Source organism: Dendropsophus ebraccatus, chromosome 3 (assembly GCF_027789765.1).
Source record: "Dendropsophus ebraccatus isolate aDenEbr1 chromosome 3, aDenEbr1.pat, whole genome shotgun sequence".
NCBI lineage: Eukaryota > Metazoa > Chordata > Amphibia > Anura > Hylidae > Dendropsophus > Dendropsophus ebraccatus.
Window position 1 is genome coordinate 78,252,140 of NC_091456.1, and position 20,804 is coordinate 78,272,943.

A 20,804-nucleotide genomic window follows, 5' to 3' on the forward strand; every position below is an offset into this window, starting at 1 on the left:
ATATCATCTAAAGGGCAGCTTAACACAGGATGGAAATTTTGCTGCGAGTTTTGCAGTGAGATCCATTATGATCCAAGGTCCTGGCAGTTCCTATGTGAATACACACTTGCAGGCGATCTTTTAGACCACTGCGAGTATGTAAAGCCCCCTCAACCCACAATTCAATTTACATGGGAACTGACAGGACCATGGACACTAAGGGATCTCGCTGCAAAACTTGAGATTTCTGCTGTGATCGGTCCTGTGTGAAGCTGGCCTTATGCAATATTTCTAATTGGGCACACGTCCATTGATAATTTTAGCACAATTTTGTTTGTCTATTAAAGTGCACTAAAGAATTAGTGAAGCACCATTGTACATTGTTTTGTGGAGGGAAAGAAAAAAAGAAAAAAAAAAAAAAAAAAAAAAGTATATACATATCACAAGTAAATATTGACGAATGACAAACCACACCCCTTCTAGCAAAGAAAAAGGAGGTGAACATGGTGAAAACAAGCCAATTCTGCTTAAAATATTGTGCAGGGCATTAAAGTCATGCAATTCTTTTATCACATGATTCTAGGATTTCTATTGAAGAATTGGCATTTTTGTTTCACCCAACACGCATATAGACATTGCAACCCCCCTCCCACCAATAGAAGTCTATAGAGGGGAAAATTGCACTATTTCTTGAGAAAAAGCTAAATGCAGAGCTTGCACAAAGATTTACTTTTCTCCACACGGAGGGCTGTGCCACATGTGTAAATGTTTAGTGGGAGAATAAAATGTTTAGAAACCATAAAAGAAGATCCTGTGGAGTAAGCATATTCCTGCCAGAACTGCTTACCCCACTGATAAAATATGCTGAATCACAACTGGTTTAAATGAAATTTCTTTATGTACAGGAATACATTTTCCCAGGATATGAAAAAAGTTAAAAACAAGCGATATTGGTTAAAGGGGTACTCCGGCAGGGGGGGGGGGGCACTTTTTTGATGGGACCGGGGAGGGGGTGGCTGAGGAAAAAGACGTCCACTCACCTCCCTGGTTCCAGCGGCGAGTCCTGCATCGCGGCGCTCTGGTTCCCGGCCACTTCCTGATGTCTGACGCCGCCCGAGACGCTACATTTCAGGTCCGCTTAGCCACTCTGTGAAGGAGGCGGGATCCGTGTCAAGTCCGCTCAGATCCCGCCTCCTTCACGGAATGGCTGAGCGGACCTGAGACGTAGCGTCTCGAGCGGCGTCAGACATCAGGAAGTGGCCGGGAATCAGGCACCAGAGCACCACGATGCGGGACCTGCTGCTGGAACCGGGGAGGTGAGTGGACGTCTTTTTCCTCAGCCACCCCCTCCCCGGTCCCATCAAAAAAGTGCCCCCCGCCGGAGTACCCCTTTAAGTGATTCTGCAACATAGTCTATTTGCAAGAGAAGAGAGCATTCCAGCTATTCAGGAGCTTGAAAAAGCCTTAGACTCCTTGTACCAGTAAATATAAGCATTTTCTGCATTGTGGAAGCACAGCTGGATATATAAAAGGTACAACGGTTCTTGTCCTAACAGCTGTCTTACAGTTAGGTGACGTGTTTCAGACGCCCACTGACCCGATATTAGTGGCCTATCCTGGGAAAATGCCATTATTTTTACTCAGAAAATAAGCAAAACCTGAAGACATATTTTTAATATAAAATTCAAAAGGAAAAAACTACCAGTGTAGCAAGACTCGCTGTACTAATCAATGCTTTATATGGAGTCTCAATATTTAGACGCACTCCCTTCCACAGCTTGCCTACAATTTCCCCTCAATGCAAATGTCTGAAATGTTGAAACAAATAGAGACATGCACAGAAGCAATATTATTATTTTTTAAGTTCTATTTCTGGTTCTCTCTCTCCCACACAACATGTGCACACATCACCGACACCATCATTCCAAGCCTTACCGTTTAGTCGTCATGGCGATTCTTAAAGAGACATGATTTACCACATACAATACATGCAAAACATTTAGCAATGACAAATATTTCAGACACAATCCATTTCCATCAACATATCTACGTGAAACTAAAAAAAAAAAAAACCCTGCTATTTAGGCGTTTGTTTACAAGTATGAAACTCCCTTTAACCCTTTCAGGACCAGTCCCAAAATGACCCAGTGGACCGCGCAAATTTTGATCTTAGTGTTTTTGTTTTTCCCTCCTCCCCTTCTAAGAGCTCTAGCACTCTCAGTTTTCTATCTACAGGCCATGTAATGGCTTATTTGTTACAGGAATAGTTGTACTGTGTAATGGAGTCATTCATTTTACCATAACATGTATGATGAAATCCCAAAAATATATTTATGAAGATATAAATAGGTGAAATCGTAAAAAAGAAAGCAATATGGTAACGTTTGGGGGGTTTCTGTGTCTACGTAATGCACTATAATGGTAAAAGCGACATGACACTATTACTCTATAGGTCAGTCCGAACACAACCATATGCAGGTTACACAGATTCTCTAATGTTATATATATATTTTTTTATGAAATCCTTTTTTTTTGCAATTAAATATTAATAAAATGGGCCTATTGTGACACTTATAACAGTTTTATTTTTTCCCCTACAGGGCTGTATGGGGTGTCATTTTTTCCGCCATGCTCTCTAGTTTTTATTAATACCATATTTGTGAAGATCGGACGTTTTGATCACTTTTTATTGATTTCTTTTTAATATATAATGTAACATAAAAACGGTAATCCGCGCACTTTTTCCCCTCTTTTCGTGTACGCCGTTCACCGATCACAATGACGCTTGTTATATTTTAATAGATTGGACAATTACGCACGCTACGGTATATTATATGTTTATCTATTTATTTTTATATGTTTTATTTATAAAATGGGATGGGGGGGGGGTTATTTCAACTTTTATTGGGGGAGGGGTTTTGGGGTAGTGTAATAGTGTTTTAATATTTTTTTTTTACACATTTGAAGTCCCTTTGGGGGACTTTTACATACACTAGTTTGATTTCTACACTGATGATTGCTATGCCATAGGCATAGCATTGATCAGTGTTATCGGCGATCTGCTCATTGAGCCTGCCTGTGCAGGCTCAGTGCAGCAGATCGCCGATCGAACCGCACAGAGGCAGGTAAGAGACCTCCGGCGGTCCGTTTCAACGATCGGGACCCCCGCAGTCACACTGCGGGGGTCCCAATCGGTAAGTGACAGGGGACTCCCCCTGTCACTTACACTCAAACGCTGCGGTCGCGCCGCGATCTCGGCGTTTAAGGGGCTAATGACACGCGGCAGCACGATCGCTGCAGCGTGTCATTACCGGTGAGGTACACAGTTATGCTCAGCCAATCGCGGCTGAGCAGCTGATGACGCGGCAGAGGGCGGTCGGCACTCGGGAAGATCGGAGGTGTTCGGGCCAGCCGGCCGAAGATGACGTTTGGCACAAGATGGCGGACGGGCGCGACACGGATCAGGTAATGTATAATGCAATACACTTCCGGGTACACGGGTGGAGGTGGTGGGACACTGGGAAGGGGGCCATTCACAGACATAACATACATTACAAAGTTGTATAACTTTGTAATGTGTGTTATTCTGTGAATAATTTTTTACCTCCGCACTACCCCTTCAATTGCTGTATGCTGTAACGTAATGCTGTACTTTTGACTTCAAGTGCATACATACCTTTATTTTGATAATTGACCCCTCCTGTTAAAAACCCAGGGGGCATTCACCACTTGTTAGCAACCCGGTAAACTCACTTGTGAGGTGTTGCCAAGATGGGATGAAATTGGTGGAATAAGGTTCCATTTACACAGAAAGATCATCTGACAGATTCTCTGCCAAAGATTTGAAGCCAAAGCCAGGACTGGATTTAAAAGGAGGAGAAATTCTCAGGCTTTCCTTTATGACCTGATCTCTATTTATAGTCTGTTCCTGGCTTTGGCTTCAAATCTTTGGCAGATAATCTGTGTAAATGTACCCTGTGAGCTTTTACAGCTAAATTTGTTATCTGTGCTTGTGGGGTCAATTACCAGAAGTATGCATCGTTTCAGGGTCAAAAGGCCCTGATGAGCTGAGAGAAGCATGTGGTCATGTGCTTCACTCCCTGGCATTCTGCAATCCCTATCAAAAAGTAAGGCTGGGTTCACACTACATATATTTCAGGCAGTATTTGGTCCTCATAGCAACCAAAACCAGGAGTGGATTGAAAGCACAGAAAGGCTATGATCACACAATGTTGAAATTGAGTGGATGGCCGCCATATAACAGTAAATAACGGCCATTATTTAAATACAACAGCATTTGTTTTAAGATAACAGCAAATATTTGCCATTAAATGACGGCCATCCACTTAATTACAACATTGTATGAACAGAGCCTTTCTGTGTTTTCAATCCACTCCTGGTTTTGGTTGCTATGAGGACCAAATACTGCCTGAAATATACTGTGCACAGCCCAGTGATGGGCTCTGGGTGTTTTGACCCTCAAACTGATCAAAACTTTTAATTCTGTGATATGTTAAAAGTTTTTTTTTGCAAATTATTGGAACACTTTGGTCTTGTTTTTAGGGTAAGGGTTCAAATATTAGGGAATCTGGGATGGAAACTTCTAAAGGAATGCACACGTATGCAACCTGATGAATGGATGTGTAGAAAATGTAGAAGAGTCAATGTCCTTGAAAAGAGGGGTTTTTTTGTTTTTGTTTTTAAATTAAGCATGACCTCTTTCCATAAATTTTTTTTTCAAGCCATCATTTTTGGTAACCCCAGCATTACAGTTATGTTACGTTAAAATTTCTCGTCTTGACATTGGTGAACCACCATTGAAGCCATTTCACATAATCAATATACAGTAAACAAGTAGAAAGTACCTGGCACTTCTAGTAAATCATAGCACATGGACTGAGGCTGATCCCCACTTTTACCCAGTATGTGTACAGTACCTGCACATTTCTGTGTTTTTTAATAAAGAAGAGCAGAGGACTAGGAGAGTGCCAGGTTTTCTATCCTTCTACTGCAAGGGATTCAATATATAGCAAATCCATAAGTCATGCTGTAAAAAGTTATATACACGTCAGATTGCTAATTATTTTAACACAATGGGGGAGATTTATCAAAACTGGTGTAAAGTGGAATTCTTTTAGTTGTCCCTAGCAACCAATTAAAATTACTCACAGATTCTTTAAAAAATGAAAATTGGAATCTGATTGGTTGCTAGGGGCAACTACGACAATTCTACTTTACACCAGTTTGATAACTCTCCCCCAATGTGTAATCCTAAAATGCAGTAGTTTCCTGTGAACAGGCGAGGGAAAGCAATTCCAAGTGGCAAATGAGAACAAACATTTACTCGCAGAGGCCGTTTACCTAGGATATTTGTTCAACTAACCAGTAACTATTTTATGAACACAAATGCAATAATGAAGAAAAAGACATGGTGGTATTATAATGTATTTACACGCAAGTAGAACAGTCTTAAAAAAGGGGAACACTGACAGCTGATATTATGGCACCACAACATAGAAAAAAAAAAACTGCCCTCTGCTGGCTGGAAGAAGTGAAATGCTTTCTACAACACACCAGGGGTCACAGGACTCGGTATGCACCAACCCGCCCCTTCAACCGCTGGTAACATCCGTTTGATGAGAGTAAATCCTTACCAGTCGTTTCTTTTAAAATGTGCTCGGTGCCTTGGATAAAGGAAAAAAGAAGGAAGAAGATTTTTTAATCTGTATCAGCCAAGTCAATGTGGTGTGGCCTAGAGTGTCTGTCCCAGTCTGCGACACCCCTCCTTTCTTCCTTCCCTCTCCTCCCCACTAAGAATGCCCCCAGGCAGGATCTCTATTAATCGCTCATCTAAACTGCATCTGTTTTGCTAAACAAGTGTTGAATAGGAGAAATCCTGCCGGAGGAGGGGGGTTGTTGATTACATTGTCGCTTTAAAGGGGTATTCAGCTTAGAATTACCTTTTAATATGTTGCTCGCACTTCCCTGGTATCCTACTATGTCATCTTCGTCCCTGGCTAAAACAATTCCACCTTCACTTGCAGTTAGTTTCAAAACACAGCATGCTGAGGCTGTATTGTTTTTTTTTAGCAAACATTGGCATTTTTTTCTACCATAGACTTTGATGGGACTGTTCTAGTGGTCTCAAAAACGCCATTGCTGTGTGTAAGCCATTTTTTCTGGCGTTTTTTTTGTCACCTTTTGTGGTTCAGCACCTAGGGCACGGGATGGCAGAGAGAAAAAAAAAAAAAAAAAGTTCAGCACACAAAAATGCCTAAACCACAATAAAGATCATTCACAGAAACTCACCAAATAAAAAAAAAAAAAAAAGCCAGAACAGCTTTAAAAGCGGACAGATTCAATTTAATCAGGATATACCCTTCATCTGTTACTATCCTGCCCAAGTACATGCCTGCTGGCTATGATGGGCTTATGCATGTAGCATCTTTTCCAACAAGAAGGGTAATATAAATGTCATAAGTAAACTAAGTATCTAGGATCATTTCCTGCTATAAACCACTAATTCATGGATATCTGCATCCATCTAGCGAGTTATGTAGACCGGTTAATGAATTAGCGAGACACTCCCTTGTTATTGTAGGGGGGTTACAGTAGTGTCAGGGGTAGGTGCTGATGTGGGGTGCCCTTACTAGGGTGACAACACCACCTAGGAATAGAGGGGGTAGAACCAGGGCCCAATTTTAGGGTAGTCTAGTAAAGTGACAGTCCATCCATTGGGTCACCACTGGTTACAGAACATGAGAACATGGCCTATTTACACATTTTATAGGAAAATAAAAAGGCAACTTTAACCCCTAGACGACCCTGGACGTAGGGTTACGTCATGGAAGTCTGTCCCCAGACGACCCATGACGTAACCTTACGTCATGGGTGTTATTCCCGCTATGAAGCGCGCTCCGGAGCGGAGCGCGCTTCATAGGAGGTGGGGGCCGGCTGCAGTGAGCAGCCGGGACCTCACCGGTAATGACACGCTGCAGCGATCGCGCTGCCGCGTGTCATTAACCCCTTAAACGCCGCGATCGCGGCGCGACCGCAGCGTTTAAGTGTAAGTGACAGGGGGAGTCCCCTGTCACTTACCGATCGGGACCCCCGCAGTGTGACTGCGGGGGTCCCGATCGTTGAAACGGACTGCTGGAGGTCTCTTACCTGCCTCCATGTGGTCCGATCGGCGATCTGCTACACTGAGCCTGCACAGGCAGGCTCAATGAGCAGAGCGCCGATAACACTGATCAATGCTATGCCTATGGCATAGCATTCATCAGTGTATAAATCAAAGTACTGTATGTAAAAGTCCCCCAAAGGGACTTCAAAAGTGTAAAAAAAAAAAAGTTCAAAACACTATTACACTACCCCAAAACCCCTCCCCCAAAAAAAGTCTAAATCACCCCCCTTTCCCATTATATAAATAAAACATATAAAAATGAATAAATAGATAAACATATAATATACCATAGCGTGCGTAATTGTCCGATCTATTAAAATATAACAAGCGTCATTGCAACCGGTAAACGGCGTACACGAAAAGAGGGGAAAAAGTGCGCAGATTACCGATTTTATGTTACATTATATATTAAAAAAAATCAATAAAAAGTGATCAAAACGTCCGATCTTCACAAATATGGTATTAATAAAAACTAGAGATCATGGCGGAAAAAAATGACACCCCATACAGCCCCGTAGGTGAAAAAATAAAACCGTTATAAGCGTCACAATAGGCCCATTTTATTAATATTTAATTGCCAAAAAAAAGGATTTCATAAAAAAAATATATATATAACATTAGAGAATCTGTGTAACCTGCATATGGTTGTGTTCGGGCTGACCTATATAATAATAGTGTCATGTCGCTGTTACCATATAGTGCATTACGTAGACACAGGAACCCCCCAAACGTTACCATACTGCATTCTTTCTTACGATTTCACCTATTTATATCTTCATAAATAATATATTTGGAATTCCATCATACATGTTATGGTAAAATGAAAGATGCCATTACACAGTACAACTATTCCTGTAAAAAACAAGCACTTACATGGCTTGTAGATAGAAAACTGAGAGTGCTAGAGCTCTTAGAAGGGGAGGAGGGAAAAACGAAAGCACTAAGATCAAAATTTGCGCGGTCCACTGGGTCATTTTGGGCCTGGTCCTCAAAGGGTTAGAATTAGATTCTTAATATGATTTGGATCAAACACAGATTAGTGCACTGCCACAATTCAGACAAACTACTACTCAAAACACCTGTGGATGTACCATATATTGTCAGGTAATTTCCAAAGATCTTGTGTGGTTTCCCTTTCCCGCCAGTACTCACACTTGTCTGTAGACAGAAAATGCAGACGTCTCCATTTCCAAACAACGTGGAAAACACCTTTAGATAACTAGTAGGGACAGAACGATAAAGGTGGGACCTGTATGTATCGCTGCATTAAAGTAACCAAAACAAACAAAAAGTCCTTAAATGTATAAAGGAAAAATATGCTTCATGTCCCTGGGGTATCGCAGCAGCTGCCAGCATATTTCTCATTACACAATGACTTGAGGAAGGAACCATGTCATGTAACACTACGCCTTAGGATGATTTCTATTAATTGGATGTGACAATACATGTCATAAGCATATTTCTCCCATTTGTATTTTTGTCCTACAGATTTTTTTTTATAAATGCCAACAGAACACAAAAATGGTTGCACATTGCAGAAGTAGTAACATAGTAATATTGTTTAATGAAAGACCTTTTGTACAGGCAATGTAGGATTTGTAGTGAGTGGCCATTACTACCATAACATCCAACAAAATCTAAAAAAAAAACAAAAACCTTGCTAGACTTTAAAGGAAACCTATCACCAAGACAATACTATTTAATCTATTGGCATAATTTTATAGAGCAGTAACAACTGAGCAGGCTGATATAAGTCTGTGAGAAAAAAAATTTAAGTACCTGCTCATTCTTTAATAGGGAGTCCAGCATGAGAAGATCAAGATCATGGGAAGGGATTTGAAAAGTTATACAGAATCTGTTCCCAAAAAGATACAGTAGTACCTCGGTTATCAAACTGCTCGGAACTCAAACAGTATTTTCAAGGAAAGTTTGCTTCGGTTCTCAAACACTTTTCGGGCCCCCAGTCTTGAAGTACAGTAATACTGCGGTATTCAAACGAATATTTACCTGGAAGTAACGTTTAGAATTCAAATTTTGCTCGGTATCTGAAAGTTTTTGCGAGCGTGGATGGTGGGTTGTACCTGGTGAGTTTAGCACTGGTGAGGCTTTACATACAGTACAGTAGTGTATAAGACTTCTGGAGTGTATATACAGTAGTAGTACAGTCAGTGCACCCCCATCTTTTACAGTGCTGGGATGGGGGAGGGGTCTATACAGTAAAGGATGAGTGAGGAGTCAGTGACTACTGTACTATAATTGCTGGTTGTGTTGAATGTTTCCTGTATATAATGTCCTGTACAGTATAGTGCTGTTCTGTAATGTACTGTAGAGATTAAACTGGGCACTTTTCAATGTAAATGAGTATTGTTTGGTATTGGTATTGCTGGAACCAATTAAACCCATTTACATTATTTCCTATGGGAAGACGCTGCTCAGTTCTCAGACTGCTTGGTTCTCTGCCTTCCTGAACCAATTAAGTTCGAGAACCGAGGTACCACTGGATATTAATCTGGTCAAGTCCTTCTGCTCTATAGCATGCTGCTAATAGCCTAGATAGTGTTTTCATGGTGACAGGTCACCTCTAAGATTAGTAGATATTTGCCCACCGACATCAACTAAACTACTGCTGCTGCTCACGTGCTAAAGGAAGGGGGCAGAAGGGAAGCACTGTGGTCACACACCAGTAGGAGCACAAGGTACAGCTGGCCTGAGCTTTATGGGAGGTCAAAGATGAGTTGGTGGATCATCTTGAACAGGCAGACTAGCTTAGTCTGCAGGCACAAAGCCCAGGATTACTCAGGATCTCGGTCTCTAACTTCCACGTAACATGTGCTAAGCCCACCCCTCACACTTTGTTCTTCCCTGATCTATCTTTCACTAGAGACAGAGTTAATATAACAGGCAGGGGATGGCAGTATAATGTTGCTGCCAATGGTTCCTGCCAGTGGCGTCACTAGGCAGTTTTATTCGGGGCTCATGCCCCATGCCTGCTGCCCCTGCATCTTGCGAGCCAGATGGACGCATCTGGCTCGCAGGTCGCCGCGGCTGCCCCTCCTCCTCACCTACTGCCCAGCCGACGTAGCGCCTGGACGTGCTCCTCTAATCCAATCAGCGCAGAGCGGGAGCGTAGAGCTGCTGTGGTGCACTCGTTGATTGGATGCGTGCAGCACGGCCGGCCGCGGCGGCTCCATGCTCCTGCTCTGCACTGACTTGTTTGGAGGATCACGTCTAGATGCTACATCGGGTGGGCGGTATGTGAGGCTGCCTCTGCTACCGTTGCGGGCCCAACTCAAGGTAGAGGTGAGGAGGGGACACAGCAGGGGAGTTATTACTATATGGGGGCACAGCAAGGGATATTACTACTATATATAGGGGGCATTATTACTGGGCACAGCAGGAGGCATTATGTATTACTATGGGGGTGCACAGCTGGGGCATTATTACTATATGAGGGTGCACAGTAGAGGACATTTTACAATGTTGGGTAACAGCAGGGGACATGATTACTATGGAGCACAACACTGATCATTATTACTATATGGGGGCACAGCAGAGGATCCTACATACAGGGGGCAAAACACTTACCTACCTACTCACTGACACCAAGCAGTGGTATAACTACTGTATGGGAGCCTATAGGAGGGGAAAAGGGAAGGAAGTTGTAGGAAAATTGCAGAGCCTAAGATGTTTGTCTGGCAGGTTCTAAAGAGATGAATTGTAGCTGGAAGAAATCATCATGGAGGCCTGGGCCGGAAGGATTGGAAAACAGAACATCTCAGATGAAAGAAGACGTCACCTGTGAGTCACTGAATGAGGTTTTTGCATTTTGTAGAACGTTATCTGGTGGGAGTTCCCAGAGGTAGAAAAGGTTGGGAAACACTGGCTTAGAGGATAGGAACTAGGGCAGAGCTCCCAGCAGCTGTGTGTACAAGGGGAGCTGTGAAGGAGCTGCCTGGGCAGTAGTGTGCACCACCACCCATGACCATGACAGGAGCCCAGGGCTGGTGGCTGCCTGTGTCTGCTTAGCCGCAGTTATTATGAGTGGCAGCAATAGAGCTGGGCTAATAGAGCAGTCATTGGGGTTACTAGCTTCTGCACTGGGCTCCTTTACTAACCGCTTATGACGGCGCTCAGAGGGCCCGTGCCCCGGATGTTTTAGGACCCTTGCAACGCTTCTGGTTGCTGCAGTTCTTGTGAACTTCATAAGTTATTTTAGTAATGTAAATGGAGGCAACTGACTACAAACTAGCTCTCTTGGAAAGGTGACTTTCCCTTCAAGTCAGTGCTTCACACCAACTAGGAGTATTAGAAGAACTTTGACTAGCGATATACGCCAAGCTAAAAAGCTCTCCAAAAAGAAAGACTACCTATCTGCTGAAACCTGTTTAGGGTTATTGTCCCTCGTCAAGACACAGCAGGGTGCTGTCTGGCTATTAAGAGGCCTATGGTCATGGGATCAAAAGGAGTAGAGGATCAAAAATATGTGAAGACTTAAAAGGTTTTCGCTGGAAAAACCTTTTAATTTCAAATCAACTGGTATCAAAAAGTTATAGATTTGTCATGTACTTCTATTAAAAAAATCTCAAGTCTTCCCATACTTATTAGCTGCTGTATGTCATGCAGGGAGTGGGGGTTTTATATTCAGTCTGACACAGTGCTCTTTGCTGACATATCTGGCCGAGACAGGAACTAGTCTCTGTTTTCCATAAATCCCCATAGAAAACCTCTCCTGCTCTGGACAGTTCCTGTCTCGGCCAGAGATGTCAGCAGAGAGCACTGTGTCAGACTGAAAATAAAACATTTCCTGCAGGACATACAGTAGCTAATAAGTATGGGAAGACTGGAGATTTTTTAATGGAAGTAAATTACAAATCTATATAACTTTCTGGCACCAGTTGATTTGAAAGAAAAACATTTTCACTGGACAACCCCTTTAAGGCCATTCCCACTCCAGTCATATGACAGATTACATGAAGAGGAGACTTCAATCACACAGAGCAGTATTTTTTAAAATGGACCTATTGACTTCTGTTATAGCCTCCATTACACAAAAATGGACCGTATAAATGCAGAGCTTACTTTTTTGCAGGAAAGAATGAGTGGTCAAGAACAAACAGGTTTCTCAACCACCTGGAATGAGAAAGCAAACCTCATACACATAGCTGAGTCATTCAAAATAGCTTTTTTTGAAACTGTAAAAGTTGGTTGACAAACTAATATGTCTGTATTACAGTTTGTTTTGTTTGTTTTTTTTGCCAAATTTCAAGAACTTGCAGATTACACAGGGCGAGTAGTTTTGGCACTATATCTATAACCAGTAAACCACACAAATATTTTGCATTTTCAGCAACTTTTTCTGGTAATTTGATAATGTGTAGCAGTCATCATTTTAAACACTGTATGGTCTTCAGTCTACAAGGCTGGCTAAAAGTAAATAAATGGAAAGGGTCATCCCACAAGGCTTTCCTGTTCTTAAACGGGAACTATTAGCAGGTTAGACCAATCTAACCTGCAGACAGCCCCTAATGGTGCGCTGGGTGCCGAGGAGGAAGGTATGTCTTACCTTCCTCCTCTGCACCATTCCTGTGCTGTTAGCTGTGCAATGCTCGGTCTGGAGCACCATTAGGAGCACTGCCCTGCTCATCGCGGGAGCCAGCCCACTCCTTCTACTGATTATGAATGGAAAGGGTGAGGCAGTGTCCATTAAGGTGCTCCAGACCAAGGATTACACTGCTAACAGCATAGGAACAGCACCGAGGAGGAAGGCAAGAGATACACCTTCATCCTCAGCGTCTCATGCGCAATAGGAAGCTATCAGCAGGTTAGATTTCCCCTTTAAGGCTTTTCTCATGAAGGCCATCTGTTTATACTTGAGAAAATAAAAATGTTATACACAAGTAAAAGCTTGCTCAGGCAAATGACTAGTCTTTAACTTAATTTACAAAAGGTATACAACAATGGCTGTGTGTCACTTGATGTTACAGGTCATATACCAGATAGTAACTTCACAAATCAATCTGGATGGCACACACTAGGCTGGGAGTGTCCTTTACCATCCCATTACGTCCTACACCAGGTATATATGCCATAGCTATAAATGACTCCGCTTCTGTACTCCAGACACGTGGTGGCTATACATGAAGTTATCGCCACTGCAGTTTATGGGACCTGTAAAATCTCACTTCATAACTCCCACAAATTCTCGTGCAGCTGGAAGCTTGCATTCTCCCAGAAGAGAGCCCTTTATACAAGCCGAATATACGCGGAATTAACATTGGTTCACAATAATTGCCCATGTAAGAGGGCCAACAATCAGCCAAGAGATGAGAAAACGCTTGCTTGGCAGCTGATTGTATTGTTCATGCAGCTGCAGCCATTTCTCCTGTTTACATGGGAAGATGTGCATCCGATAATGATGAAATTAAAGGACCACACAAACTGTCCAGAAGTCCTTCTTGCAGGCCTGCATGCACAATGACTGAGCTGTATAAAGTCGCCTCAAAAAGCATGGATCTACTAGCTGGCCCATCCGAAAAGGACCAGAAAACTTTGTTCAGCTCTATCAATGAGCAGACAACGCATGAGGCATACATTGGAATACCATCAAAAGTGACTCAAACATATCACCGTGTACCCATTGCCTACAGACCAAAAGTAGTGTACATCTGACCATGCTTGGTCTACTCAACTCAAGAATATGTTTTATTTATGGGGGAAGCACATTATTCTCTTCCCCAAGTAAAAAGTATACCAATGTAAGGCAGATTAAACAAGGGCAGACTATGCTTGATTTACTATAGCCGATGGGTATTTTCAGTTATCTCTTTGTTGGTATTCTGTATGAGCACAGTGTAATGTCCATTCTAGATGTGAAGAAGACCCAAGTGGGAGTCCCGGAACCCCATCTCCCACCTATCGAGCACATACTCTGTTTGATGTGATGCTGATAAAACTACACTGACTTACAAATGGAATGTGGAGGGAGAGTGAATTACTGATGCTCTGGTATTGCAAATTGGTGTGCAAGCAGAACTGGAAGAAGCAGCAAGGAAGGGGATACACTAAGCACTGGATTACTTTCCTGAGGGAGGGGGACAGACCAAGGTACAACTGCTCTTGTACAACAGAAGGTACCCCTTTATAGGTTATCAGAAATAAGATGAAAGCCTTAAAGTGTCACTGTCGTGAATTTTTTTTTTGCAGAAATCAATAGTCCAGGCGATTTTAAGAAACTTTGTAATTGGGTTTATTATCCGAAAAATGCATTTTTATCATGAAAAAGCAGTTTGAAGCTCTCCCCCCTGTCTTCATTGTTCTCCTATGGAGAGAGCTAAAGAAAAGACCAAAACAGGACAACAAAGAGTTAATCTACAAATCCCTCACCCGTTATCTGTTCTGACCATCACCAGTGACCTGTCTGAGCTCGGATTACAGCTGTCACCCAGCTCTGTGCCTGTAATCCTCTGTTATCTGCTTTCTGCTGCCGGCTAACTCCCTCCTTCCTCCTCCCCCCTCCCCTCTCCCTAGAACAGACAGGGGACGTCTCCTGCAACAAGTCACAATTTTCAGATTTTTCAGAGTGGATGAAAAAGAGGAAGGAGGGGGGGACCTGGGAAAAGGCTTTTTACATGCAGATAATGGCAGATTTGGCTAATAAACCCAATTACAAAGTTTCTTAAAATCGTCTGGACTATTGATTTCTGCAAAAAAAAAAAATACGACAGTGACTCTTTAAATTTATGCTGCAGGAACAGCATGGATCATTTTGATTAAGCAGACTAACAACTTGCATGAACACAGCCCAGACTCTCCCAGGCTCTACCCCTCTCTTGAACATAGCACATGCTAAGCTCTAAGCACACTGTGGTCTGTCCTGATCTAGCTGTTACTAGAGATGGACTGAGACTGACAGGCAGTGAACTGCCTGCACTCCCTCCCTATGCCCATCTGTGCTGATACTTCCACAGACGAGAGGGGGTGGAAGCATGTTGCAGGCGAGTAAAACTACGCCCGCACACACTGTCCAATAGCTGCTCAACGTCGCTGTGACATTGGTAACATTGGAAAACTATTAATCATTGCCCACAACATGCTCCCACCCCTCTCTCCTCTGTGGAATTATTAGCACGGGGACGGGCAGATAGAGAAAGCGGAGCGCTGGAGAACAGAAAAGGTAGGACCTTTCCTGCTATCCGGTGTTCTACAAATATGTCAGGAATCACAAAGGCTATAAAATGGATGGGTGTTTTATAAGACACTAACCATTTAAATGGCGTTTTCCCAGTGTACAGGATGGTGGCAACCACCATACTTCCCGAAATCCTCGCAGCCATTTAAAGCCACAGCACTGGACTGGGCATATTGCTCAGGCTGACAGGAATTATTGCAGGCTTGTAATTGGCATTAAAACATAAGCACCATATATATCACAGAATTTCAATACATACAACATGACCTCTACCACCCTAAATAAACATCAATATGTGAATTCAGCTCTGGCAACTTTAATGGAATAAATCAATGGGCAGCTTAGAAATGCTTCGAGGCAAAGGGTCACATTGGATAGAATGTGGGAGTTCTGTATCTATTTCACCTGTATATTATATAAATATGCTGTGATGTGAGGCGATCAATCAGGTTTTACAGGAAGTAAACAGTACTATTTATATACAGCACCTGAAATGTAAGACATACGGTAGCCAACATTTATCCAACAGGTTTCTTGAAACAGGAAAAAAAGGATCTGTCATTGGGGCACAGCCTCATGTATATGCCTGTGACTCTCAAGGTTCTTGTTACCAACACTCATACCGACCCTGGTCAGTGTGTAGAGGCGTATTACCATCTCAAGCAACATGGTTAAACTCACAAGGCTTATCATATGCACATTCCTAATTACCTCCTATGAGCCATATACATGTACTTTCTATATGGCGCCATTTCCTTTGTTTCTGGCGCTAACACCCTCTAAAGGGGCACAAACTTTATAACAGTCCTATTTGTCTTACTTCAGATCGCTCTCCCCCCTTCCTCCCGAGACGGAGGACACGTGACCTCCGTCTCTCTGGGTCGGATTTGTTATACAAAGTGATTGGCAACTAGACCCACAGATGATTGATAGGCGCGGGTAGTCCTTGTAAAAAAACAAAGGTGTATGGCATGCCAGGAGATGTAGTTTCCAGACGGCAGCATCTTTAAAATCTGAGGGTTTTAAAAAAAGGTTAAAAACAGACATTAGGAGAAGTTTAGAAGCGCGGGAGAGGACTCAAAATGACCCTTGGCGACGGGCAGTGGGCAGTTTATTTTTACACAATTGCCGTAGTCCCCTTTTAAATACTTTTGCAGACTTGCCTTCTTCTCCTGATACGCACCCAGTCGTTTCCCAACTCTTACAGCTCATTGTCTTGTCTAGGTTGCAGACCATCACTCTGCTCTAAAAGCAGTGGTCAGGTTGAGACACTGAGAAATATTTTATTGCGTATAAATCGAGAAATACAAATATTTATCTTGATAAGCCTTCCTAAGTTACCCGAGTTGAGTTTGGAATACCCCTTTAATCCCTCTTACAAATTTTGGGGTATTTTGGACATTCACAGTACAGTAAGGATAGTACTGCGCCTCCGCATGACAATTGAATGACAAAGCTGTGAATCACGCCCATTAAGGCATGATTGCAGGGAAACCCCATCTCTGGGATTGTGACCAGATGGACTTGCACAAATTCCCAGATGCCTAGATGGAGTTTATTAGCATACAGCATTGGAATTGATAAAAGTATGTTTTTGGGGAATACTGGGCAGGCAGCCACAATATATATATACATATTATATATATATATATATATATATATATATATATATATATATATATATATATATATACATATACATACATACACACACACATACATACACACACGCTGGGAAATTGTGAATTGTGTATTAGGATAGATTAATAACATAACTTTTTTAGGTGATTTGTCCCCCTTAAAAAGTGTCAGGCAAGCTATAGCCTTTTGGCACAGTCAAAGTAAAACAAACAAGTAACTTGTCGTCACATCTAAAAACAGTAGACTAGCAAAGAGGGTTGCATGGCTTCATCTAGGTCCCCTACTCTAAAAGGGGGCTTGTTACTTTAGGCTGGTTTGGCTAATATCTAATCATATTTAAGCACTGACTAAAGAAGGGATGGGGAACCTTCAGCCCTCCAGCTGTTGCAAAAACACAATTCCCATCATGCCAGGGCATGAAGGGAATTGCAACAGCTGGAGAGCCAAAGGTTCCCCATCCCTGACCAAAAGGGTAGCTACCCACAGGTGGCACTAGAGAGACCATGTTCTTCCTTCTGGAGGAGAGACGATTTGTATTAACAAAAATAAAAAAAAGCAGCACTACAAGTGTGGAGGCATAGAAACACGAATGCTTTATAGAACCATCTTGCTGTACAAATGCATACGTTACTAGTATAATATCTATCCATCCTACAAAGCATGAGGCCATCACATGAGGTAGATGGATGCTGGGCCCAGGGAGAGGTGTTACACCTCGGCATAACAGCTACAAGGTACAGTTGTGTCTAGAAATAAACTTCTTTCAGCTGGAACATATACTGGCACAATCATTGGAAAATCAGTCATGCTTTCCGAATTCAGCTGCCATATGCTGACGACTATACAAGGCATAGATCAAACTGCACACGTATATATCAAGCTGTAATACCAAATAAACATTACTCAATCTAAAACATGGAGGCTTCCTTCCCATAGAGAGCAGCCAGTACCTCCAGCCTGCTTTATTAGCACCATATGGTACACCACTGTTAATAAGGCATATTTTAGCAGGTTTTGTCACTTCTCCGGGTTGCTAGGGGAGACATTTTCTATTTTTGTCACCAAAAGACTCATCCACACAGAGATAGGCTTCGTGGTGTCAAATGTAATTAACATGGTAAATATAATAGAGGGGAGAAGGTTGGGAGTTCAATTTCAGCACCACAAGCTGCAAAGAAGATCTCCCTTCTGCCAGGCTATATATATATATATATATATATATATATATATATATATATATATATATATATATATATATATATATATATATTATATGGTTTAATGACATCAGGCTGGAATAAGACGACACGACAGCGAGACCATGTCCTTTTCTGCAGCTACCCAATCCAGCAGCCTGTTTAATAATGCAGCTGTTATCAGATAGCTCTGCATGAAGTCTTGGCAAAGGGGACGGAGCTGAGGAGGTCACCTCTGTAGGTGCATCCCATAGGCGAGCAATGGGTGACTGCAGCCTCCAATACTAATTGTATATCTGCTCCCAGCTGCAATCTAACATCATGGCTTTCCTGGTAATCCTCCCATGCAGGGCTTCTTCCTTTAATCTCTGTTCTATCACCAGTGCTAGGAACACCGCCATACTGGTCAGGAGCTAGGGACTGCACGAGAATGATATTAGACCTACAGAATATCACCACCATGGACGGAGAGATCTACCTACAATAGATGTAGGATTTTTCATTCATGATATATTTATATCTCACCAATGTTGCATCATATTACACCATTCCTTATGGTAGAGTCCCCATCTGGTAGGACTCCGCCATAGCCCAGATTATTATGCAGGAACTGTGGTCACCAGCAGAGATATTGCTGTGTTAGCATATCACAGGGGGTGAAGCCTCCCATCATGGCTCTCTCCACAGCCCTGGATACACAGTATACACCCCAGGGATTCCCTGCTGGAGGATACACATTGCTCCCCTTATATACAGCCTATGGAATACACAGTACAGGATAACAATGCTGCCATTGTTGATCCTATGCTATAAATAGCCTGGTGATTTCCGATGGAGTTAACCATGTCCTTCCCGGAGGATTGGAAGCATTACATAACCCTATGTATGGAGGCAGGAGGCGACCCCCGCACATCCCGGCCGGATGACATTCAGTGCACGGTGAATGACAAGCGGCAGCAGCGCAGCGCCCCAGCCCGGAGATGTGCTGCCTCCTCCGCCGCCCGTCCTCACCTGAGTGGCTTTGTGGAACTGCTTCTTCAGCCCCGCTACAGACATGGTGGAGCACAGGGAGCGCGCACGGTGTCAGTGAGGACGGTCACTCGCTGCAGCGGAAGGTGATGGGACTGATGCGGCCGCCGTGTGCAGGACTGCGGGGGAATTCTAGTCTCCAGCCGCCGCCGCTCCAATGTAATCCTGTGATGCCGTTATCAGATGCATGCCTTAATGCAGGGACACCCTGACGTCACGGACCGCTAGCCCCGCCCCTTAAAGGGACGCGCACTCATTTCCTGCTCTCCCGGCTGTGTGGTGGCCGCCAGCTGCAGTGTGGAGGTGTGACGTGGGCTGCTGCCGGGACAATATGCCCCTTTCACGGCAGATGCGATTTCTAAAGTGGGCTAAAGGACCTGTGATGACATCATGCTCACGTGACCAGCTTCTTGTGTGGACGGAGCTATCCTTAGTCATAACAGCACGTAGGAGTCAGTCAGGGTGGGCTTGTTATTAGAGAATTGTGCTGGGCCCCTGGGCTGTTTCTGTGCAGTGGAATGTGATCCATAGGATGTAACCACACTCCGCCTGCACTGTTCTGCAATGTTCTGCAGGGACTGGGGGCTGGCTGCACTGTTCTGCAGGGTCTGGGGGCTGGCTGCACTGTTCTGCAGGGTCTGGGGGCTGGCTGCACTGTTCTGCAGAGAAGAATGGGCAGGGACAGAGGGCCGGTTGCTGTACTCCAGCATTCCCACAGACTAGTAGTATACAATTACAACAGTACAGTGCTTGGCTACCTGCAGTATTCCCATAGGGGTAGTATACAACAGTAGAGTGCTTGGCTACCTGCAGTATTCCCATAGGGGTAGTATACAACAGTACAGTGCTTGGCTACCTGCAGTATTCCCATATGGGTAGTATACAACAGTACAGTGCTTGGCTACCTGCAGTATTCCCATAGTGGTAGTATACAACAGTACAGTGCTTGGCTACCTGCAGTATTCCCATAGGGGTAGTATCCAACAGTACAGTGCTTGGCTACCTGCAGTATTCCCATAGGGGTAGTATCCAACAGTACAGTGCTTGGCTACCTGCAGTATTCCCATAGGGGTAGTATCCAACAGTACAGTGCTTGGCTACCTGCAGTATTCCCATAGGGGTAGTATCCAACAGTACAGTGCTTGGCTACCTGCAGTATTCCCATAGGGGTAGTATCCAACAGTACAGTGCTTGGCTACCTGCAGTATTCCCATAGGGGTAGTATCCAACAGTACAGTGCTTGGCTACCTGCAGTATTCCCATAGGGGTAGTATCCAACAGTACAGTGCTTGGCTACCTGCAGTATTCCCATAGGGGTAGTATACAACAGTACAGTGCTTGGCTACCTGCAGTATTCCCATAGGGGTAGTATACAACAGTACAGTGCTTGGCTACCTGCAGTATTCCCATAGGGGTAGTATACAACAGTACAGTGCTTGGCTACCTGCAGTATTCCCATAGGGGTAGTATCCAACAGTACAGTGCTTGGCTACCTGCAGTATTCCCATAGGGGTAGTATACAACAGTACAGTGCTTGGCTACCTGCAGTATTCCCATAGTGGTAGTATACAACAGTACAGTGCTTGGC

The 20,804-nt window shown here is 43.4% G+C and overlaps 1 protein-coding gene across 1 annotated transcript in view; it reads right to left on the bottom strand.

Moving 5' to 3' along the window:
* SH3GL2 (SH3 domain containing GRB2 like 2, endophilin A1) overlaps positions 1 to 19,564 on the bottom strand; it is a 90,756-nt gene extending 71,192 nt beyond the window's left edge. Inside the window, exon 1 of the mRNA XM_069962061.1 lies at positions 19,199 to 19,564. Within this exon, the coding sequence (XP_069818162.1) occupies positions 19,199 to 19,243 (45 nt within the window). The 5' untranslated portion in view covers positions 19,244 to 19,564. The remainder of the gene's footprint in view (positions 1 to 19,198) is intronic.
* Between the last annotated feature and the right edge of the window lie 1,240 nt (positions 19,565 to 20,804).